The sequence below is a fragment of the Protomyctophum bolini genome (assembly GCF_963924005.1).
Source record: "Protomyctophum bolini genome assembly, chromosome: 3".
Lineage (NCBI taxonomy): Eukaryota > Metazoa > Chordata > Actinopteri > Myctophiformes > Myctophidae > Protomyctophum > Protomyctophum bolini.
This window is the reverse complement of record NC_137864.1, coordinates 44,292,801-44,318,064: the sequence shown is the minus strand read 5'-3', so window position 1 is coordinate 44,318,064 and position 25,264 is coordinate 44,292,801. Positions and strand designations below refer to the sequence as shown.

Below are 25,264 nucleotides of genomic sequence, written 5' to 3'. Positions count from 1 at the left end.
CTGTGTCATTTACTGTGTTCTTTAGTTATTGTGTAGGCTATGGTGTCTGTGGCTACCTTGCTTCCCCTTGAGAGTCAATAAAGTTCCTCCTCTACCGTCTTGATTTATCATGAGGAACTTAATAACCATTATACGTTCTCCAGTTTAACGATCCCTCCCCCCGTCCTTATAGACCCTCCATCAGTTATGGTTTAAACACCAAATAAAACTCCCGGATGGGAAAAGAAAGGAAAGGCTCACAGAAGAGGGGACCACATCCGCCTTGACTTCATTACCCAAGAGTCTGTGTAAAGCATGTCCGGCGAGGAGGCCACATGCTAAATCCAAAAACGGCTTGTGGCCAACGTGGAAGTGCCTCTCGCGGCCTCGCCTACAACTGCGGACTATTCTTCGGGCCGGTAAAGTACAAATTTCGACCGCGACGGAGGCGCACACCGTCTCAAGCGAACACGCGCCACATGAGGCACCACCGAGTGAGCTATAAAGCTCGTGCCGAACGTTGCGAAGTTCGATTGAGCCGACTCCGTGCCGTTCGAGCTACGAAAAAAAAAAAAAGTCACAAACTAAGTTGTCATAGATAGAACTAAATGGAATTTGATGTTACCTGGATCCACCTGTGCCTTTTGCCTGGGGAGTGGAGGCGCGAGCTCCGGATGCCACGCCGTTGATGCAGTGCCTGGCTCGGGGACCCATTCCTTCAGCATGGCAGACACGCTGCTTTGAACGCAGACCCTCCTGCAGGACAGCCATCTATCCCCACACCGTTCTACGCTGCTGCTGCTGCCAGTTCCGCTAATAGAACATTATCGTCGCTGGCGGGAGGAAGGAGCCTTGTATCAGTACGTTTTGTTTTCTCCATTTCCTGAAAAGAGATGGCATAATAGATACCAAGATGGGATTTCAGAGTCAGACCTCATTCTGTAAGTCATTATACCAAAGACAAAAATCGTCACTGAGGAGCAGAAACTCAAATCTCCATATTTCAATATATAGCCTACTATGTCATACTCAAGTGTTCACAAAAAAGTATCAAAAATGTAGGGATACAAGCTCACAAAGTTTCGCTTTGTGAGCTTGTAGTTCTGCTATTTTTGCTATTTTTATATTTTTGTCAGGTGAAAGTGGCTTACAGTAAGTGTGTCTGCGGGTTTTAGGATTATTTAACCAATGGGAAAGTATTAGCAAGAGCTTGTGGCTAAATAATAACTATCCCTTGGAGCATTTTGTTTTGGACATGCAAGGTTTCCAACTGACGATATGCTTTTTCCAAATGACTGCTGTCAGGAGCCTATAATAATACACCTGACACACGACGAAGTGTCTTCTTGTTCCCATTTAGTTTCAGAATGAGCTCATAGCCCACAGCCATGGCTCACCTGAGATGCATGAACACTGACAGGGGAGGGATGTTTTCAACACGTTTCTGATAACAATATTGTGTTAGTTATGCATTAAAAGCCTTCTCAAAATCCCAAACTGTTGAGCAATATCACTTTTACACTCTCGTAGTATGAAGGCCAAAACTGTTACTTTTTAGGAAATGGACTAATAGAATCTGTGTTCCAATGGAGCCAGTTTATTGTTTAGTCATAAACTCTTGTTAACACTTTTTATTGGTTAAATACAGCTCAAACGGTCAAGGTCACATCGTTGGCACGATGTGGCGCTATACCTTTGATACTTTTGTGTGACACGAGTAGTGTGTAGTATATTGTTACCCCATATACACATAATACACTTAATATTGTGTAGTCTACTGTATATCATACCAGCTCAGTGGCCTTGTGGTTAGAGTGTCCGCCCTGAAACTGGGAGGTTGGGGTTCGATCCCCGGCCGGGTCATACCAAAGACTCTAAAAATGGGACCCAATGCCTCCCTGCTTGACACTCAGCATCAAGGGTTGGATTGGGGGTAAAGTCCCTGCGACATACTAGCGTCATGTTCAGGGGGTGTACTTGTACATCAAGCTGCCTCACGCTACAGAAACAGGAGATAGGCTCCTGCCCCCTATGGGCCTCATGGCTCGGCAAGGCTACTTTTACTGTATATCATGTGGAACTGCAGCCACAGCCTGAGCAAGGCTATATGAGACACCCCTTTTCTCCTTCCCTCTGTTGAGACAAATAGGCCTGCTCTGATGTGATGTATAGGCATTTGTGTCATGTACTGTATGTACCATGATACGTATAGTGACCATGACCATGACACAAATACACATACTGCAGAAACACCTGTATTGCATCCACATCACGATATGTTATGTTATGCCATGGAGTTCACATTGCATAGTAATGAGTTGTTTAGAGTAGACGTATACGTTTATGTATTCCATGTGAACGTTCAGGGTTGTTTTGAAGACGTGTTGTGAGCATTCAGTGTTCAATAGTGCGAGACGCAGAAACAACAAGTCAAAGAGGTCAGGCGGTTCCCAGACCGAGTCAGAACACTGGGTCAATGGGTATCTGTCTGCCTGCATTGTCGGGAGTTCTTTTATACTATTGAAATGGATTATGCTCACACCATGTAGGCGAGATATTGTGTTGACTAGCGACACTTACATGCTCGCTCACACACACATGTACACACACACACACACACACACACACACACACACACACACACACACACACACACACACACACACACACACACACACACTTAGTGCATGTGAATAGACACACCGATATATAAGGCACCCGGACTGTACTTCTCAGTGAATATTTTTCCTGATTGGTCATGATTTCGTACTCATTGATGTCCTTGAAATAAACTCTACATTAGAAAGAAAGGACACGCCTGGACCCTCTCTTTTTTATAACCTGCCTGGTATACCCAACTATTATCGATACTCTATAGACTACACATGTATGATGATGAACGGCAGTGCTTCTCAACCAGTGGTCCGGGGACCACCGGTGGTCCTTGAGGGGGTTCCAGGTGGTCCCAAACTCAATGTTGGAGAGTTGGTAACCAAATGGACCCTTGTAGATCTTTAACTCGAGTGAAAAATGTTTCATTCTATGCTCTCAAAGAGTATTTATTTTTTGTTAAACTGCGTTACGTAATTTACAAGAAGTCTACACAATTAGAAGAATTGTTTTTATTTTTGATCGTTTATTTCTTATTATTATCTCTCCTAATGTAATACCACATAAATACATGGAATTGTGGGCAAACTCATTTCTAACGATAACAAAATATTCTTTCGTTTTGGGTCATTGAAATTTGAAATGATGGAGTTACAAAGAAATCTGCCTAACAGCAATGATATTTAGCCTGATAAATGTCATGAATTAGTCCTCGTACTTTACACCAGCATAGACAACCTTATCAGGTTGTCCTTTCCTGTCTGGCAGAAACATCGTATCTCCATATTTCAACTTCTGTAAATTAATGCAGTGCTTTGTCATATTACTTTTGCCATACAGTAGAAGAGATTTTGTAGGTCCACGTTTATCAGGAGACACTTGCACAACCCTCCACACTGCCCCTCGTGCTTTCTATTCCAGTTTTTGGCAACCGTAGTAGCATTGTTAAATAGATACTTTTGCTATTTTGAAGAAAACAAATAAATACAAATAAAGTAAGCGGTTAAGTCAGTGTGGGTTTTATAAATATTGGACATAATGTATATGTAAAAAGTATTAACATGAGTTTGTAACTAAATAATTACTGTACCGATTCCATTGGAACATTTTTTTCCTGAACAGTAACGGTTTTGGACATACAAGGTTTCCACCCAAGATGTGATCTCAGACCTTATTCTGTTTCTCGTAAGTCAAACTCTTTGGTCTTTCATTGAACCTGCTCAGAGGTTTACACTAATCCTCCCCAAACTCTTGATCAATCTAAAAATGTGTTGTAAAATACCCCACAACCACCCCAACAGACCTGAGCACAGCACATCTTAGACAAGTTGAAGGCTAATTAACGCCTTTCTGGCATCATTTAAAAACAATCATGACAACTGGGATCTAATTAATGAAAAACTCTTCTTAATTTTCCACAAGTGAACACAGCTGGTCCAGAGGCAATAGGAGGCAACACCACCAAACAATATATTCCTACCGGAAAGAAAGAAAGAAAAGAAAGAAAGACAGAAAAAAGACATGGCCAAAGCATCCCCAGCCAAAAACGTTGAGACACAATATTTTACAGCACATGTGCTTCTGTTAAGTTCCGTATGTTGACAAGCTTTATGGGTATACTGATCTCCTTTTCCAGAAGCACTTCCGTGCCTGCCCACGGAGCCAGGGACGGATTAACCCGCACGAGGGCCCCTGGGCCGGTACATTTTGCAGGGCCCCACATTTTCGTGATTTTCTGTGTTTTTATCATCTTTTTGACCTAAATTAAACTCAATCAATGGCCAATGAAGGGCCCCAGGAGCCCTTTTCAGGCCGTTAAATCTATTACCGCGCAGTCCAGTTTCTCTGAAGGGCCCCTGACAACCAAGGGCCCCTGGGCCACGGCCCCACTGGTCCAAAGGCTAATTTGTCCATGCACGGAGCCAAAACTACTAGTAATTGGTGTATTGACCATGGTATTACGGTGCTTAACTGAACAGCCAACTGGCCTGACCTGGATGAACCCCACAGAGAATCTAGGTTATATTGTCAAGAGGAAGCTGTGAGACACTAGATTCAAGTTTCAACAATAGTTTCAACTGAGCTTAAAGCTGCTATCAAAGCAAATCTGGGCTTCCATATAACACCTCAACAGTGCCACAGGCTTATCACCTCCATGCCACGCCCCATTGGTGAAATAATGTGTTTAAAAGTAGCCCAGACCACGTATTGAGTGGTCTGGGCTGTATTATAAATATGTTTTTTTTAGTGATCTCATAAAATATTCAAATATTTTGAGATAGGATTTTTTTTTCATGAGCTATATGCCAGAATCATCAAGATTAAAACGGGGAAAAAAAGGTTTTAAATATTTCACTTTATGCACAATGAATCCATTGATATATGAAAGTTTTACTTTTTGAATTACAATACGGAAGAAAATTAACTCTTCCACGATATTCAATTATTTTGAGATGCACCTGTATGTGTCATGTATTACAGGGGGGGGGGGGGGGGGGGTTAGGTTTTAAGTGTCTTGCTCAAGGAGGCATGATTTGGGATCGCACTGGAATGGTTGGCACACCACTGCTAGAGTCCAGACCGTCTCCAATTGGCTGGCTGTTTCCAGAATGTATATAATGACGTGCATCCTTAAAACTGCTTCATAAATAAGCGTTTATAAATACATGGATAGTGATGGCCTTCATTATTCTATTCTATTAAAGTTAATTCAGTTCACCTCTCTCTCTCTCTGCACTTAAAAAAATGTGCGCGATATAAAGTAGTTGTCAAACTTGTCATGATCACATCATCATGGGGAAGGGCAATGATTAGCCTCCATCCATCCATCCATCTCACTTTCACACAATTTCTTAAATCAGAGATGAGCTGGCCTGTTCCTTTCCTACTTTATATTGTGTGCACGAGGGAGAGAGCGAGCGAGAGAGATTAGTGTTAACTATACAGTTCCACTCTGGGGTGGTTCCAGAGGGTTAATATAGCGTCACAAACAATAATTTTAACCACTTTAAGCAAAATACGGTATAAGTTATACTTTTGCATATTCAAAAATAGCATAGCTGTACATCTGCTATTTATTTTTTTGAAACAACAACACTTTTGTACATCTTTTGCTACTTTTGAGAAGCACTGCAGTACTGTCCACCAGTGGCCCTGACTCACCCTCCCATACATAACGCCTCCATGTGCCACCATGCAGAGACTTGTCTGCATGGATGGATGCATCGCCAGGAAACCTCACACTGAGCCTGTGCCTTTCTGAAAGCAAAGCAAGCGTCTAATGAGACACCTTTTCCTTCTGTACAAAACGCCCTCTTTGGTATTCGCCTCCTGCCCACTGCTCGGTGCAGAGTGAGAGGAGGACGTATTCGCCTCCTGCCCACTGCTCGGGGCAGAGTGAGAGGAGGACGTCCTCCTGCCCACTGCTCGGTGCAGAGTGAGAGGAGGACGTATTCTCCTCCTGCCCACTGCTCGGGGCAGAGTGAGAGGAGGACGTATTCTCCTCCTGCCCACTGCTCGGTGCAGAGTGAGAGGAGGACGTATTCTCCTCCTGCCCACTGCTCGGTGCAGAGTGAGAGGAGGACGTATTCGCCTCCTGCCCACTGCTCGGGGCAGAGTGAGAGGAGGACGTATTCGCCTCCTGCCCACTGCTCGGTGCAGAGTGAGAGGAGGACGTATTCGCCTCCTGCCCACTGCTCGGTGCAGAGTGAGAGGAGGACGTATTCGCCTCCTGCCCACTGCTCGGTGCAGAGTGAGAGGAGGAGGTATTCGCCTCCTGCCCACTGCTCGGTGCAGAGTGAGAGGAGGACGTATTCGCCTCCTGCCCACTGCTCGGTGCAGAGTGAGAGGAGGACGTATTCGCCTCCTGCCCACTGCTCGGTGCAGAGTGAGAGGAGGACGTATTCGCCTCCTGCCCACTGCTCGGGGCAGAGTGAGAGGAGGACGTATTCGCCTCCTGCCCACTGCTCGGTGCAGAGTGAGAGGAGGACGTATTCGCCTCCTGCCCACTGCTCGGGGCAGAGTGAGAGGAGGACGTATTCGCCTCCTGCCCACTGCTCGGGGCAGAGTGAGAGGAGGACGTATTCGCCTCCTGCCCACTGCTCGGTGCAGAGTGAGAGGAGGACATATTCGCCTCCTGCCCACTGCTCGGGGCAGAGTGAGAGGAGGACGTATTCGCCTCCTGCCCACTGCTCGGTGCAGAGTGAGAGGAGGACGTATTCGCCTCCTGCCCACTGCTCGGGGCAGAGTGAGAGGAGGACGTATTCGCCTCCTGCCCACTGCTCGGGGCAGAGTGAGAGGAGGACGTCCTCCTGCCCACTGCTTGGTGCAGAGTGAGAGGAGGACGTGAGTCACGTTGACGTCGGAGGACTCAAAGCTCGGTTGCCATCGCTCAGAATGAACACCCCAAGAAATTATATTTGACAACTAAAGATCATGGGATCTAATGAATGTGTCAAACTGACATATTGAGCCCATGACACATTCAGTAGATCCTGTCATCTTTTGGGATCTAGTAGGACTATAGTAAATAATAAATAAAAAAAATCACCATAATATTTTGTAAATAAAGATGTATTTAGCCCCATGTTCGACTGCCCCCGCCCCCCTGTCAAAAATAGCTAAACTCACTAAAACAGAAAGCAGCAAATGAAAAAGAATTAACACTCATCTTTTACTTGCTCTAATAACAACCTAAAACATGAACCTTAGTTCAGTAGGGAGAATGAAGACCCATACCAACGCATACAGAGAGAATGAAGACCCATACCAACGCATACAGAGAGAATGAAGACCCATACCAACTCATACAGGATGGCAGCCGTCATTTATGGCTTTACCGTACCGTGGTTTCCAAGGTAACTGAGACAAAAATGTGGTGGTATATTTTGTGTAGTGGCAGCGATATAGCCATGTATAGTGTCTCTAAAAGTTGGTGAAAAGAAGAGATTGATTGAAAGAGACTAAGTGATATTTTAAGATACCGTGCCTCTTTACTCTCGATTACTTTTTATCCATGATGTCTCCTCCATTCATTTTTCTTTTTTTCTTTCTGAAAACATAAATGATGGAGCTCGGCACAAAAACGAATTCCACCCACTTCACACCTGTAAAACTGTTATGTGACAATAAAGTTCTCTCCTGATTGCACAAGCATTCCTGAACATGCATTTTCTGTTTAGTGAAGAACAGGAGACATGAACTATTACTGAACAAAACCTTCTATTATAGCAGTGGTTCCCAAACCTTTTCGTGTCAAGGACCCCCAAATCAACATTTATTATAGGCCACGGACCCCCCATTTGAAAACATGCCAGTGACCCCGATAAGGGAGGATTTTTACAGCTCTGGCAGTGATTCAGAAACATATTCATTTCATGGACCCCCCCAGTTTCACACGCATTATGCTATGGACCCCCGATTTAATGGCATTTCTATCTCTGGGACCCCAATTTATAATCGTAAAACCACTGCTAATTTAACTCTGAGAGTGTACAAATGTACACTCTCTGAGTAACAGACTCATAAGGGTCCATTTGGTTACTAACCATTTCTAATTGAGCTAGGTACCCCCTGGAACTCCCTCAAGTACCCCTAGGGGTCCCCGGACCCCACTTTGGGAACCCGTGCTATATAGTAGAGTCCATAGCAATACTGTGGGAATAGCCATTTATCACTTATTTTAACAAAGACATATCACTGTACTGCGTCTTTAACAGGGATAAAATGGGGGGGAAGACATTATTTAAATCAGGGCATGTGTTATTGCGGAGGCTCTTGAACTGGACAGACGCCACTGTGATCTTTATATCTGTGTTTTCCCAGCATGCAGTTGGCTAACTGACTGTGACAGCTAAGCCAGGAGAAGAGATTTTCCTCCCAATGACTGAGGCCGATTTGGAGAGCGCCTCTCCTACATGACAAGAATACCAATAACCTTGTTCCCCATTTCATTACCGACAGTGAGATGGACGTGTCTGTGTGTGGCGAGTGTGTGTGTGTGTGTGTGGCGAGTGTGTGTGTGTGTGCGTTTCGTGCGTGCGTGTCATGCTGTACACACTGTGTTGCCATTTTCTTGTCAGTGGTTTGTGTTTCATGTGTGTCATGTTGTGTAAATATGAGTACCTGAGTGTTGCCGTTTTCTTGTCGGGGTGTGTGTGTGTGTGTGTGTGTGTGTGTGTGTGTGTGTGTGTGTGTGGGTGTGTGTGTGTGTACATGTCATGCTCTGTGTGAGTAGGCCCACCTGTGTTGCCATTTTCTTGTCATTGCAGTGTGTGTGTGTGCACGTGCGTCCGTGCACGCATTCAGGACCTGAATGCGTTTGCCTAGGATTTACATGTACTTTGTGCCAAGCACACTAGAAATCCTCTTCAACCTGCTTGTGTGATTTCACACACACACACACACACACACACACACACACACACACACACACACACACCCCTGGGTTAGGGTTAGGGTTAAGACTTGGAGACAGCAGGCCTCATGAAACCTGTCTCAAGTATAGCAGACCTCAACATTTTTCATTTTTCGACCGCGGTCGAGATCGTGGATTTCACAATTTCACGTCAGACTTCCCGGTCCTTCATTGCCATCCCCAGTTCCTGCTTACTGATGCCTGTGTCCCTATAGCGATGACACAGGCAACGGCGCGTTGTGAGCTTGTAGGTCTGCCATTCTCAGAGCATAAATGAACATTAAGGCGCGAGACAAGGCAGAGAGGCAGCAGGACTGTCAATTAAGGCACAGAGCTACTGTAGTCTCTATGTCTGTGACAGAGACAAGGCACAAAGCTATACTGTAGTCTCTATGTCTGTGACAGAGACAAGGCACAAAGCTACTGTAGTCTATATGTCTGTGACAGAGACAAGGCACAAAGCTACTGTAGTCTCTATGTCTGTGACAGAGACAAGGCACAAAGCTACTGTAGTCTCTGTGTCTGTGACAGAGACAAGGCACAAAGCTACTGTAGTCTCTGTGTCTGTGACAGAGACAAGGCACAAAGCTACTGTAGTCTCCATGTCTGTGACAGAGACAAGGCACAAAGCTACTGTAGTCTCTATGTCTGTGACAGAGACAAGGCACAAAGCTACTGTAGTCTCTATGTCTGTGACAGAGACAAGGCACAAAGCTACTGTAGTCTCTATGTCTGTGACAGAGACAAGGCACAAAGCTACTGTAGTCTCTATGTCTGTGACAGAGACAAGGCACAAAGCTACTGTAGTCTCTATGTCTGTGACAGAGACAAGGCACAAAGCTACTGTAGTCTCTATGTCTGTGACAGAGACAAGGCACAAAGCTACTGTAGTCTCTATGTCTGTGACAGAGACAAGGCACAAAGCTACTGTAGTCTCTATGTCTGTGACAGAGACAAGGCACAAAGCTACTGTAGTCTCTATGTCTGTGACAGAGACAAGACACAAAGCTACTGTAGTCTCTATGTCTGTGACAGAGACAAGGCACAAAGCTACTGTAGTCTCTATGTCTGTGACAGAGACAAGACACAAAGCTACTGTAGTCTCTATGTCTGTGACAGAGACAAGGCACAAAGCTACTGTAGTCTCTATGTCTGTGACAGAGACAAGGCACAAAGCTACTGTAGTCTCTATGTCTGTGACAGAGACAAGGCACAAAGCTACTGTAGTCTCTATGTCTGTGACAGAGACAAGGCACAAAGCTACTGTAGTCTCTGGGCTGTATTTTGCGTGTCTTAAGTACCAGGTCTTATTCCCTAACTTGAGTAAACTAAAGACCTGGAGGCGTGATCAATGCTCTTTGGCCACTCAGAATAGCCCAATGGCATTGATCACGCCTCCAGGTCTTTAGTTTACTCAAGTTAGGGAATAAGACCTGGTACTTAAGACACGCAAAATACAGCCCTCTATGTCTGCGACAGGGCTCAGACTCATGCACGGCTGTCTGTCTGCCTGTGAGGCTTAATGAAGAGCACATGCACACCCTGGATGAGAGCAGAGAAAATCCTCTGCCTTTAGAGAAGAGCAACAGGTTAAGACATCGCCTTTGAAACCCGTATTGCACAGGATTTCCCTCTTTAGGCGTTGATCCGACTGTTTTACTTAAAACAGCGAGAGTTCCATATTCTGTGCCGTTCTATGCCATGCATGGGGCAGTGGTTCTCAAACCTTTTAATGTCAAGGACCCCCATATTAAAGTACTATATACTGGTGCCCGGCTGTAGAGAACAGAGTCGGTAACAATGGAAGTTGGAGATCCATGCCCCGTCCATTATGCAATACCCGTTGTACCCGTGTCAGAGTACCCATTCCACCCACCTTTATTCCTATGAAGTTCTGTGCCAGGCATGCCCAAATATGGAGTGTTGTGATGTCGGAACAGGCCAGCTGGGCAAGAGCCCTGTCCAGAGGCCGGGCAGAGGCCTTTGATGGCGGTTCTGGACAAAAGATAATATATTAAAGTCTAACTCACGTTGTAGTGATGTAATGGTGATGTAAAACAAACGGTGCCAACACAAACATCAAATGCCATTTTAACAATAAAGAGACAATAAGATGTAATGAGGGACAATATGACGTAAATTTTCCCTTCATTGTCAATGGTGTTTTGACATTGAACTAAAAACAAGATTAGGAGGTGCCCCCCCCCCCCACAAAAAAAAAAAAATAGAATACGGAGATAAGATGTTTCGTGTTGTTTGATGTGTCCCTGGCATGATGCAGGGCCAGGAATTCATTTCATTTTGAACAGAGTTTAATGTAATCTAAGCGGAGCCTAAAGGTGGCAGCTTGAGGAGGAGGAGGCCTGTGGAATCCCACTGTTGTCATTGTTGAGCGCGTCGTTGCGGCGACAGTTAGTGTGGAAACCGGCAGTATTTTGAGCAGCAGCTCCCCCTGACAGCTCAGCAGCGGCCGGGTGACACTGCAGCACCCACTGCATTAATCGCCTATGAATACATGTTGTGCGTTGTGCGCGCTCTCTCTCTCTCTCTCTCTCTCTCTCTACGATAGTATCAGTTTTTGAATGGAGTTTCCAGAGCAAACAGAGATGTGAAAATGTTTCATCAAAAAGTTTGTTGAAAAGCTGTATACGATTGTCATCTCGTGTATTTCAAGGTTTTAAACGGAGCCACGTGGCATTAAGTATAAAGCCTACGATTTACTCGAATGGTGTACAGTTGTACACCAGTCCAATTTGAGATACTTTTGCTTGGCTCTGGTATTTACACTTCTTTTAAGTTCGTTCAAATCCACTATAGGCGAATATTGTACTTTATAGTGCACTAGAATTATGTACGTTATAGATTTAGTTTATAATTTCAAAACATACTGTATAAGCTCTATTTTTATACTTTGTGTATTTGAAAATAGCCGATCTACTATTATTGCGGCTAGTTTTGAAAGAGTTTGACAAAGATATTCTGCATAATGAGTATTTTTACTTTAGGTACTTGGAGCATATTTTTGGTGGCAATACTTTAGTACTTTTACTCAAATACAGGGTTTTTATGTGTAACAAAATCCGCGGCAAATACATGTGGGGGTCCTTTAAAAGAGACTGACATAGTCCTCTACAAGCCATATGTCCACCCATATGTCCACCCATTATGTCCACCCACTATGTCCACCCATATGTCCACCCACATGTCCACCCACATGTCCACCCACATGTCCACCCACTATGTCCACCCACTATGTCCACCCATATGTCCACCCACTATGTCCACCCACTATGTCCACCCATATGTCCACCCACATGTCCACCCACATGTCCACCCACTATGTCCACCCACATGTCCACCCACTATGTCCACCCATATGTCCACCCACTATGTCCACCCACTATGTCCACCCACTATGTCCACCCATATGTCCACCCACTATGTCCACCCACATGTCCACCCATATGTCCACCCACTATGTCCACCCATATGTCCACCCATTATGTCCACCCACTATGTCCACCCACATGTCCACCCACATGTCCACCCATTATGTCCACCCACATGTCCACCCACTATGTCCACCCATATGTCCACCCATATGTCCACCCATATGTCCACCCATATGTCCACCCACTATGTCCACCCACTATGTCCACCCACTATGTCCACCCATATGTCCACCCACTATGTCCACCCATATGTCCACCCATATGTCCACCCATATGTCCACCCACTATGTCCACCCATATGTCCACCCACTATGTCCACCCACTATGTCCACCCATATGTCCACCCATATGTCCACCCACTATGTCCACCCACTATGTCCACCCATATGTCCACCCACTATGTCCACCCACATGTCCACCCACTATGTCCACCCACTATGTCCACCCACTATGTCCACCCATATGTCCACCCATATGTCCACCCACTATGTCCACCCACTATGTCCACCCATATGTCCACCCACTTGTGCAATACAATATATACGAGCATGACTCCTTGCACTGCGGGCATACATGGCTTTCACCAGGCCTTAGTTAGCCCCCGTCTCTCCGCCATATGGTGGGCGTCAAATTGATTCCGTTGCTGGATTCTCCAAAGACAATTTGGCAGCACTACTGACCGCCTCTGTTGCACTGACAGAACCGTCTGCCATCTTGGATAATAAGCAGGAAATCTCCCAATGTGACTCATAGGAGGAACAGACAGAAGGGCCTCGGGACGTATACAGGCTGGACTAGGTTGTCCTGGTTTGACTCGAGATGTAGACATACTGTAGTATAGAGGTACCGTAGACGCTCAAACTTGTGTTAACACGTTAAGCCCTACTGTCTGTACATCCCATTCAGCGAATAGCCGACAAGCTTCCCTCCATCAGGCGTCCCGGCTGGCCAGGGGGAGGCAGTTTAGGAGGAGTAACCTCGGTTGTGTCAATGAAACACCAGAAACACATTTTCTTGCACGTAGACGTGACCAGTACACCCACAACGTCTACTTGTGTCTCACTACAGCACCACGCTGCCCAATGGCAGTGCCCACTGTCTGTGGGCCACGCACTGATGAGTTGACTGAATACTGGTGTGTTCAATCAACTCCACACAGCTCACTGATAGGGTGTGGAGCCGTCAGAGAAAGGCCATACCTGAGGCGAGAAACAGACCACGAAGCACAGGTGACTACAGCCGTGAAGCAGAGACCCACACAAGATGCCTTTTCATCCTGTATAGCTCTCATTCAACATGCATCCCCCCCCCCCCCCCCCCCCCCCAACACATTTTTATTTGTGCCACTTTTGTGTTTAATTTAATACAGGAAGCCAAGGTCAGGGAGAGACAAGACGGGGGTTGGATTGGAACCCACGGTTCTTCGCGCTCGCTGGGAGCATTATGGTCTGCAATGAGTGTGTGCTGGCTGAGCCACCACACACTCATTACTATCAAAGTAACTTCACAGCTGTGTGACTCGCTTCTCTCTCCTAACCCAGGGCAATGCTTGTTAAAACTCCATCCTACACACACACACACACACACACACACACACGATAGAGAGTTAGAAAAGTGAGAGAAAGTGAGAGACCATAATAACTATGAGGGAATAAGGGAGCCAAGAACATGGTCTCTCTCTGGGCATAGGGGGAATAATATAATATGATCATGGGTAACAATTAACAAATGCCTCCCTGGCCCTTGGGCTGAGAGCCAACGTATTCTATGATCACTGGTGCGGAGAGAGAGAGAGAGAGAGAGAGAGAGAGAGAGAGAGAGAGAGAGAGAGAGAGCCTTGTATCTCCATATACTTAAAGTTTTGTTTATGATGGTGCCTAAAGAAATAGCAGATCTACAAGCTCATTGTAGCCCCGTGAGCTTGTAGAAATCCTATTTTCACTACCGGTATATATGAAATATAAATTTACAAAATGTATAGTCTGTCGTCGTAGTTAAAGTAGCAGATCTACGAGCTATAGTAAAGCATCATGTCTGTCTCCATAGGCTGCCTCTCCAAGCCAAGGGGAGACTTGCCGATAAAACCCATAGTTTGAACGTCGCAAAATTAAGCCGTATTTGCTGCATATGTTGAACGCCGCAACGTGAAGCAGTGAGCTGAGGCTGCGGTTCCCAATGAAGACACAAAGCAGACTCTTTGTATCTGCATAGGGAACTGCTGCTACAACATGCTGTTATACCGTATGGGTATATAGGCCAGTGTCCGCTGCAAGTTGCACAACACAAAGGTGAAGGCTGGCCGTCATTACGGTGTGGGAAGCTGAATAGAGCTGAAAGAAATGTTGCGAGTTCACCGCACAGTTCTAGGTGTATGAATAGCGTGCATTAATGAAATAGATCTTTCCTTGTCTGTGTGTGAGTGAGGACGTACACACAGACACACTCCTCTGCCCCAAGATTCATGATTTGTATACTTTGCTGTGAGGCGGAAATGTTACTTTTCAGGGAATCAAAATAATATCCAGTGTGCTAATGGATCGAATGTAGTTATGCAAGCTTGGTTCAACTATGCACTCTATCGAGCTGCCAACTTGCGCTGAAGTACTGCCGACTTCTACAAACGTACTCTCTGCCCCTCCATAAAAGTAAAGACAAATCAAACAAACAAGCTTTTAAGGAAATCCGACATTATTACAAAATACAATTATTTAGCTACAACAACCCACCCAACCAACATTGAAACATATCTTAATTACGTCACCATCATATCTTAATTAAGTCACCATCATATCTTAATTACGTCACCATCATATCTTAATGAAGTCACCATCATATCAACAACCAATTAGGGACCCCCGAGGACAGGCCTACAGTACATACAGTACGAACATACCATACATACTGTACGCAGCCAGTTGGACCCATGGTGGTTGTCCAGAACCACCACAAAAGGCCTCTGGACAGGGCCCCGGCTGCCCATGCTCACAACATGATCACAGCACTCCATATTTGGGCAAGCCTGACACAGAACTCCATAGATATAGGAATAAAGGGACACAGAGAGACAGATACAGAAATCAATTCACCACGTCTCTGTACGTGTGTATGTATGTCTGTAATCCACGTGACTCTAGAACCGTTCGTCCCACCGACTTCAAATTCGACACACGCTGATCCCCCCCCTAGATCTCCACATATGGAGCTGGGCTGTTCGGACATCACAATGATGTTCCGACACTTGCACAGACCCCATATTTGGGCATGCCTGACAAAGAACTCCACATTATGGTCATAAGGGACAAAGACATAATTGGGTGGGGCATGCATTTCCAACTTGCATCGTTCCAAGCAGCCCAGCCCATTGGCACCGCTCTAGTGCTATAAAGCCCACAGATAGACATAGCCTTGCATCTTTTCTGCACAGATCATACTAGGCAAGCATTTGGAGAAAATAGGCAAACATGCACCAAAATAAAAAGGTACAAACTACAATGCATTGTAAACAACAAACTGTGAGATTGTAAATAAGCGATTTTCGAGGTTCGAGATTTTCGATTTTAGAGATTGGTGTAGATAGAGGAAAGGAAATATAGACCCCCGATCAATAAAGTAAAATGTTTATATAGTTGTATAAGTGGTTAACTCACTGGAGCACCTGCATCAGTGAACATCAAGCAATAAGCAGCGAATCACCAGCACGCAAAGACGGCCCCCGTTAACGGGAATGAGGTATGGCCTCTGAACTGGATGCTCATTACCTAAGTAATTAAATGTTACATAATGCAATCTGTTCATGAGTTATGGGGTCTTTCTTTCCCTTTTTTTTTTCTCTTTTTCTTTTTGGGGGTTGTTGTCGAGTACAAAGGGTGCCGGGGAAGTATAATTTCACAGGTGAGCGCTCCCCCGTGTTTGCTTAAACCATTCTGGGCGGGAACCCCTTTTGGTGTTTTAAGGATTACAGACAGTACGTTATACTTTAGCTATTGAAAAATAGCAGATCTACAAGCTCATAGCGCATATGAGCTTGTAGGTCTGCTATTTATTTTTTTAATCGTCAAAATGCGGCACAAATCTTTGAATATATATTATTTCAGAGCGAACGTTTTTAACTAAAATATTTGCTTCCGAGGGGTTCCTGGAATGACATATTGTCAGATGGCGGTCGGTGGCCAATTACATATAATATTTGGGGTCCTTGACATGAAATATTGAGCGCCACTGATACAGAAACATGAGGTATTTCAGAAAACTGTCAGGATTTGGAAGACATTTTTCTAATTCAGGTCTAAATGGCTTAACTATGGGCAGATGGCGGATACAAAATGACTGTATTTTGTATTACAGCATACAGCATGCCTTCAAATCAGTGTTGTTTTCGTCGACTAAAACAAAAAGATTTTTTCGTATACTACCTTTTTCCACTGAAACTAAAGGAAAACTAAGGTATGCTGACTAAAACTAAGACTAAATATACTGACAATATAGTCAACAAATTAAAACTAGACAAAAAAAATTAGGAAGGGACTGGGAGATCCATTAGTCATTTGCAATTCGTTGCATGCTGAAAATTGCCGATCTACAAGCTCACAACTGGGCTGTAAATACAGTCATTACAACAGCATCAAGGCCCACCAAAATACATTTTGTTCGACTGAATCAACTAGATTTAGTCGACTAAAATCTTATGATATTTAGTCGACTAACACTAGACCAACACTATATTCCAGGTGACAAAAATGTGACTAAAACTGAATGAAAACTTGCTGCCAAAAACAACACTGTGCCTTCAAATTTAATTTCGTAAAACAGTCCTCGTGTTCTGCACGGGAAACAGCGAAGGGGAAGAGGCAGCTGAAAAGCTCCAGCATATACTGTATAGGCTTTCAATTCAGTTTCCAAATAAAGGTTATAAAAATGAATAAATCGGGCGGCAGGTATGGCTGGCTGCTGCAGAGATGTCAGTGTTCGAGGGATATCTCACTTTAACCCATTCTGAACGGGAACCCGTTTTGGTGTCGGCATCATGTTATGCTTTAGCTATTGAAAAATAGCAGATCTACAAGCTCATAGCGCGCCACCGAGTGGCGCGCTACGAGCTTGTAGGTCTGCTATTTTTGAAAAATCGATTCAATTTTTTTTCATTTTTATATAATCTGATCTCAGGTCAGAATGGGTCAATCAGACCAGTGTGTGTCCAGTGGAAACCTCGTATGAATCTGATCTCAGGTCAGAATGGGTTAAAATGGACGGGATGGAAACGTCACGGCCCCTTGACACATTGGGACATTCTGATGCGTGAGGGCGAGCTGGGCTGTGATTCTTCCATTACTTTTTACTTTCATGGAGGTGGACGGACGTTCATGACGTCACCTGCGTAAGCCCGGACCTCAGAAACTTCCACTCCCTCGAGCCATTGAGTTATAATTATACTTCCGGCAGTCTTCAGGGTGCTTCAAAACGCCACGGAGCAACTTCCACTGAAATGAATAGCGGGGGGCGGGGCTAACGCTCCGGTTCGGTCTCTATCCTTTATATCTCTATGACACAGACGTGAAAAACAGTGCATTAACCCATTCTGACCTGAGATCAGATTCATACGAGGTTTCCACTGGACACACACTGGTCTGATTGACCCATTCTGACCTGAGATCAGATTAAAAAAAATGTCAATCGCTCTTCGATTTTTCTAAAATAGCAGACCTACAAGCTCGTAGCGCGCCACTCGGTGGCGCGCTATGAGCTTGTAGATCTGCTATTTTTCAATAGCTAAAGCATAACGTGATGCTAAACACCAAAATGGGTTCCCGTTCAGAATGGGTTAAAGCCACAGCATGATGGCGTTTCCCATCCACGTATGTAGGCCTATTATGCATATAAGTGCTATGTATTGAAATGCAGCTTAGTTACATTTTAGCAGCAACGTACAACTTTGTTTACTTAAAAAAAGAATCACACCCGTGTGAAGTGAGGGGCACTATATCCTTTCATACATCGATCATCATTCCGGCCAATCACAATTTGCGTCCTCGTTTTTCCGTCCTCACTTTTTATCCTCAATACCAGAGCAATCTAGTAAGATTGCGGCGACATGCTTTGATCTCGCCGGTGCCACACTAGCAGGGCTATAGTTCCAAACATTAGAACTATCCCATTGAGATCGAATGAGCGCTTCCGCATTCCATTGTTACAATGGGAGTCAACACTAGTGTCGCCACTCTCTTCCTATATAGGGTTAGGGTAATAATAATAGGGTTAGGGTAATAATAATATTACTCTGCTCAATACGTACTTTGCTCAGCCAATCACATCATCGCTATATGGGTGCTCAGCCAATCAAATCATTGCTATGGGGTACACACAATCAGACAAAGATGGTCATAGAGGGGGGGGGCTAGCGCCCCTCAGAAATCATGCACGTGCGCCCACAGTGGTGCCCTTTGATCTGAAAACCCATGGGAAATAAAGTCCATTAACGCTACTGTGGCTACTTGAACATGTGACCATGTTTGTGTTGGTATCTTTAGCACACCGGTGGAAAGAAATGAATGATCCAGGGTATTAAAACCACCACCACCGACAGAGCGAGCCGCAGTACTTGGTGGGCAGATTCGTTGAGAGTGGGTGGCGTCTGGAGTTCAGATCACAAGAGTTTGGTGGCAGTATATGTATTGGCGAATTTGGCATGAGTCTGTCCGAGGGTTTATCAGTTCGGCCATCCAAAAAATGGTTATTGTTCGGTTGTAGTATGAAGTCTACAGCATGGAAACTTATCAGCCAAATTTGCTACTTGAACATGCAACCGTGTTTTTGTTGGCATTTTTAGCATCCTCTGGTGGACAGAAATGGAATGTGAAGAGGCTGATGTTCCTTCATGTAGGTTTCTATCCAATGTTGTGGATACACTTGTGTGACTTGAGAGAATTTGAATGATTGGAACTCTTGCCACATTGTCTAATGTTTTTCTCCAGTGTGGATTTGCTAGTGTCTCTTCAGGTTCATTAAAACACTAAAACTTTCTTCAGACCAGATCTATACTCTTGCAGGGATCCTGGAGAAGGCCTGGGAGTATGCATATCCGTTCTACATGTGTTTTGTGGATTTGGAGAAGGCATATGACCGGGTCCCCCGGAAGGTTCTGCGGGAGTATGGGGTAGGGGGACCTTGTTGAGGGCTATCCAATCTCTGTACTCCTAAAGCGAGAGCTGGGTCACCTGCAGCCGGTTAAAAGCACTCGGAGAAATGAATTAATTAGAATCAATTAACCAAATGGTTCGGATGTTCGCTCGGAAATTCCTGCAAATGTTCGAGTCCTAAAAACAGGGCTAGGGTACAGCCTTAGCCTGTTATAGCGCCACCAACAGGTGGATTTTTGCAAAACACATTTTTGGAACAATAAGCTAAAATCATCCAAATACCATTGAAGGCATAAGAAGAAATGGCACCCTTTTCACATTGGCCTATTATAGCACCACCACAACCTGACCTGCCCTGGTGGAGACCTGTGCCCCGACCTGTGCCCCTTGAACTGTTCTTTACCTAGTTGCAGATTATGTGGTCCTGATGGCACCATCGGTCCAAGACCTTCAGCTCTCAGTGGACCGGTTTGAAATAGAGTGTACGGCGGCTGGGATGACGATCTTGCATCTCCAAATTTGATGCCATGGTTCTCAGCAGGAAACCGATGGATAGTGCGGAGTCCAAGTAGGGAATGAGAGAGACATTACCCAAGGTGAAGGAGTTTAACTATCTCGGGGTCTTGTTCAGGAGTTTCCCCCGTTGCCCCCGTGACCTGACTACTGATAAGCTGTTCAAGATGGATGGATGGATCTTTCTCCAGGTGTATTTTCAAAGCAAATGCACAACTGAAACTCTTGTCACAATGTTTACAATGGAAAGGTTTTTCTCCAATGTGGATACGCTGGTTTTTATTCAAGTCACCTAACTGATTGAAACTCTTTTTACACTGTTTACAGTGGTAAGACCTTTTTCTCCCGTGTGGATACGCTGGTGTGACTTCAGGTTACTTAACTGACTGAAACTCTTGTCACAATGTTTACAATGGTAAGGTCTTTCTCCCGTGTGGACACGCTGGTGTGTCTTCAAGACACTTGAATGACTGAAATTCTTGTCACAATGTTTACAATGGAAAGGTTTTTCTCCAATGTGGATACGCTGGTTTTTATTCAAGTCACCTAACTGATTGAAACTCTTTTTACACTGTTTACAGTGGTAAGATCTTTTTCTCCCGTGTGGATACGCTGGTGTGACTTCAGGTTACTTAACTGAATGAAACTCTTGTCACAATGTTTACAATGGTAAGGTCTTTCTCCCGTGTGGACACGCTGGTGTGTCTTCAAGACACTTGAATGACTGAAATTCTTGTCACAATGTTTACAATGGTAAGGTCTTTCTCCAGTGTGAATACGCTGGTGTATCTGAAAGCTACCCAACCGATTGAAACTCTTGTTACACTGTTTACAGTGGAAAGGTTTTTCTCCTGTATGGATACGCTGGTGTATCTTCAAGTAACCCAACACACGGAAACTCTTGTTACACTGTTTACAGTGGAAAGGTTTTTCTCCTGTATGGATACGCTGGTGTGTCTGAAAGTCTCCCAACTGATTGAAACTCTTGTTACACTGTTTACAGTGGTAGGGGTTCTCACCCGTGTGGATACGTTGGTGTCTCTTCAAGGCACTTAAATGACTGAAACTCTTGTCACAATGTTTACAGTGGTAAGGTTTTTCTCCAGTGTGAATACGCTGGTGTATCTTCAAGTAACCCAACACAAGGAAACTCTTGTTACACTGTTTACAGTGGAAAGGTTTTTCTCCTGTATGGATACGCTGGTGTATCTTCAAGTAACCCAACACACGGAACCTCTTGTTACACTGTTTACAGTGGTAGGGTTTCTCTCCCGTGTGGACACTCTGGTGTGACTTCAGGGTACCTAATTGACTGAAACTCTTGTCACAATGTTTACAGTGGTAAGGTTTTTCTCCCGTGTGGACAAGCTGGTGTCTCTCCAGTTTACTTAAAATCCTGAAACTCTTGTCACAATGTTTACAGACGTGGGATTTGCATCCTGTGTAAGTCATCGCATGAGTCTTCACTTCTCCTGGCTGAGTTACAATAGTCTTGGTAAGCTGTTGATGACGGCGCGATCTTGGTTGGTTCGTGTCTTCTTGTTTCTGGCTGTTTAGAGGGCTGTTGATCGTCTGACAGGCTTCTGGGGGGATCTGGCCATTGCCCTGCATCTGGCAGTCCAGCTCATTGTCGCCCCTATTTGTGTGTTCATGAAGGTGGACCTGAGACGTTAAGCCATATGGACGCTCATCAAAGCTGACCTGAGTCTGGGGAGACCTCATACCTTACAGGAGCAGTGGGTAATTCTCAGAAAGGCTGTTATGGACTGTGATGGGATGGAGCACCTATACTCTTTTCCAGCCTATGCTTCAACTCTTCACGTGATATGATATTCTAGACTCTAGATTCTATCTGAAATCTTATAAATCTTATAAATAAAAACTGTTTATATAGGATGAGTTCTATATAAACACACACGTCACAATGAACACACAATTCAAACCATCACGATGCATGACTAACAACACCACTTTGTTCAGGTGCCGCTGCAGTTTGTGCATGTGTCCTGAATTTGGCACCATCTTATTAGAATGCGGTTTCAAACATCGGGTTCAGGGACCACCAGGGATCCAAATTGACCTGTGTACTTAACAACCACTGTTTGTGTTCAATTGGGGAATTGTTTTGTTCACAGCACAGATGTCTTGAGTGGCTTACATTTGGCTACACTAAACACACAGGTATCCGGAGAAATCACCAGTTTTCCGACTCGCCGCGGTTTAGTGCATTTTAGTTTTACTTCACCTTCATTTAAATTGCATTGAATTGAGAAAGAGAGGATAGTTGTTTAGTTTAGAGTTTACACTAGATGAAGTAGGAATGCTAAAGTTTAAGTACCGAAACAATGTAATAAATGAGTAAACAATATCCTGAATTACTCAACTTTGTATCATTATCTAGCTGACCATTTCATTGAACAAAACAATTTGATCACTTTGGAAATTAAATATAACATCTGTGGGGTTGACATACCACACAGCATGTTAGCATAACAATGAAAATAACGGAGGTGGGTCGCACACACGAAGACTTCAGTTCAAATTGTTTATTTCATATTTGAACAGGGACAAACTTTTCCAGCCTTCATCAGTGTCTAGCCGAAACGTTTGGATAGCCGAAACGTTTGTCCCTGTTCAAATATGAAATAAACTATTTGAACTGAAGTGTGTGCGACTGTGTGTTTTGAACGGGTAGCGCAGAGCGTGGTGGTCACATGAAGAGCATAAGACATTGATGAAGATTTCTTTGCTGCGGCAAGTTGGTAAACTGGCGAGTTATCCGGTATCCAAACACACACGTGGTAAACTGGCGAGTTATCCGGTATCCAACACACACGTGTGAACTTTTTTGCGTATCCGTACACTGAAAATAGACAGTATTATGTAAAAAATAAAGTATTATGTTCAACAGTGTTGTGAAGTGGACCAGTGGTTCTCAAAGTGGACCCCCAGGCCTCCTTGGAGGGGGTCCCCAGCCACAGTTGTTACAGTGACTATTTAAAATGGCGCCGCTCAAAAGTAGTCTACATATTACATAAATTTTCCCACGTAAATTTTCCCATTTAATGTTTGTGTTGCCACAGATTTACGTCATATTTGGCGGACATTTTACCTAATTTCTCCTTTCATTGTCAATGGCAAACATGAGACGTGTGGGTACAAAAGCTGTATATGTGATTGGTTAGCCGATTTGCTCGTCCACATATGAAATTTCCCTTCATTGTCAATGGCATTTAATGTTTGTTGCCACAAATTTACATCATATTTGGCGAACATTTGACCTAATTTTCCTTTCATTGTCAATGGCAAATATTGAGACGTGTGATACAGTAAGCTGTATAGTAAGAGGGACTAGCGCCCCTCAATTTTATTTTGGAGTTATGAGGTTTCCTCCGGACAACAGAGAATTATACAAGATATATGAAATGTAAGATGACGTGGCATGCGTGCTTGCGTGCGTGTCACGGAATGTGATGATTTGATTGGCTGAGCACAGAATGTGGTGATGTATGATGATAAGAGCACCCCTCACTTCACACGAGTGTGATTTTTTGTTTAATGGCTGCCTGCAAATCAAGTGCAATAAAGATTAAGACGACATCAATGACGATGACGACGACGATGTGTGCATTCACAGTAGGCCTATATAAGGTATATAAACGTTTTAAGTAGCATGGGAAGAAGTTGCTATCGATAACTTCTATTCCCACATTCATGCTTTGTGTTTTTGTAAATGAATGCTGATGTGTGATTAAAGTGAACTGGTTAGTCTGTGCGTTTTATACAACATATTTAACCAATGAAAAGTCTAAACAAGAGCTTGTGACTTAATTGGATTCATTGATTGGGTTCCATTTTCCATTTCCTGGAGTGCAACTATTATGGACATATGACGTTTCCACTCGACAGTCATCCTTCATGAACATCAATCATCTTCAACTCTCTCCGTCATCAGGCTTTATGCACAGACAGGAAACTCAGATGACTGACAGCGGCCAGACATTCGTAGACGGTCAAAGACCGGACCCAGGGATCGGCCTCGGGAACAAGCCAGTGGGCTCTGGAAGTAGCATCATCGTCAGCCCCCGACAGAGGGGGAACCCTGTTCTGAAGTTCATACGGATCGTCCCGTGGGAGTTCGGCGACGTCGTACCAGACTATGTCATGGGACAGACCACATGCGCCCTCTTCCTCAGTCTCCGGTACCACAACCTCAACCCCGACTACATCCACGAGCGCCTTAAACAACTGGGACGCGGCTTCACCCTGCGGGTGCTGCTGGTCCAGGTGGACGTGAAGGACCCCCACCACGCGCTGAAGGAGCTCACTCGCATCGGCATCATGGCCGACTGCACTCTCATCTTAGCCTGGAGCCCGGAGGAGGCGGGACGCTACTTGGAGACGTACAAGTCCTACGAGAAGAAGCCCGCCGATCTCCTGAAGGAGCGCGTGGAGAAAGACTATCTGTCCACGGTGACCGACTTCCTGACGACCGTGAAGTCCATCAACAAGACCGACGCCATTACGCTCTTGTCTACCTTCTCTACTGTCGAGGGGATCATCGTCGCTTCTAAAGAAGACCTGGACCTCTGTCCAGGCTTAGGACCGCGAAAGGCCAGATGTCTGTATGATGTGCTCCACCAGCCCTTCCTCAAGTCTAAGAAGAAAGACAGCTGAACAAATCATACCAGATGTACATGCTCACAACTCGTCACAGTCGCTTGTTGATCAGTTATTTTCAAATACCCGCTGGAACCCGTTCGACTCTCAAGGACCCTTGAACTGTTCTCAAAATATTACACACAACACATTGACTATATTTCCAAGGTCTGTGCTATAGACTCAATTTCATATTTTATAACAATTATGTTTGGTGCAATGGATACTATTAAAATCACACCCGTGTGAATATATGATGTACTTTAAACAGTACATCATATCATTCTGGCCAATAAACACCATAAGAAATTTGCAGTACTTTTTTTTTTTAATTGCACAAATACACACACGGCAGAGATGGTGCCCCAACTGGGTTGACACATGATCCTCAGACCATCCATAACGTGATGCATGATCTTGTATTTGTTTTGCCTGTTTGTTTAAGGTTCTCTTTTTACTTTGACTCCACAGTCATAGCATTAGAAGGTCCAGAACATCATCAT

General features: G+C 44.6%; 1 protein-coding gene across 1 annotated transcript; it reads left to right on the top strand.

Moving 5' to 3' along the window:
• Nucleotides 1–24,083: 24,083 nt before the first annotated feature.
• LOC308312464 (DNA excision repair protein ERCC-1-like) lies at nucleotides 24,084–24,779 on the top strand (the record flags this gene model as incomplete). Its single annotated transcript, XM_080759071.1, has 1 exon — nucleotides 24,084–24,779. The coding sequence occupies one exon, from the start codon at nucleotides 24,084–24,086 to the stop codon at nucleotides 24,777–24,779; it is 696 nt and encodes a 231-aa protein (XP_080615197.1).
• Nucleotides 24,780–25,264: the final 485 nt, after the last annotated feature.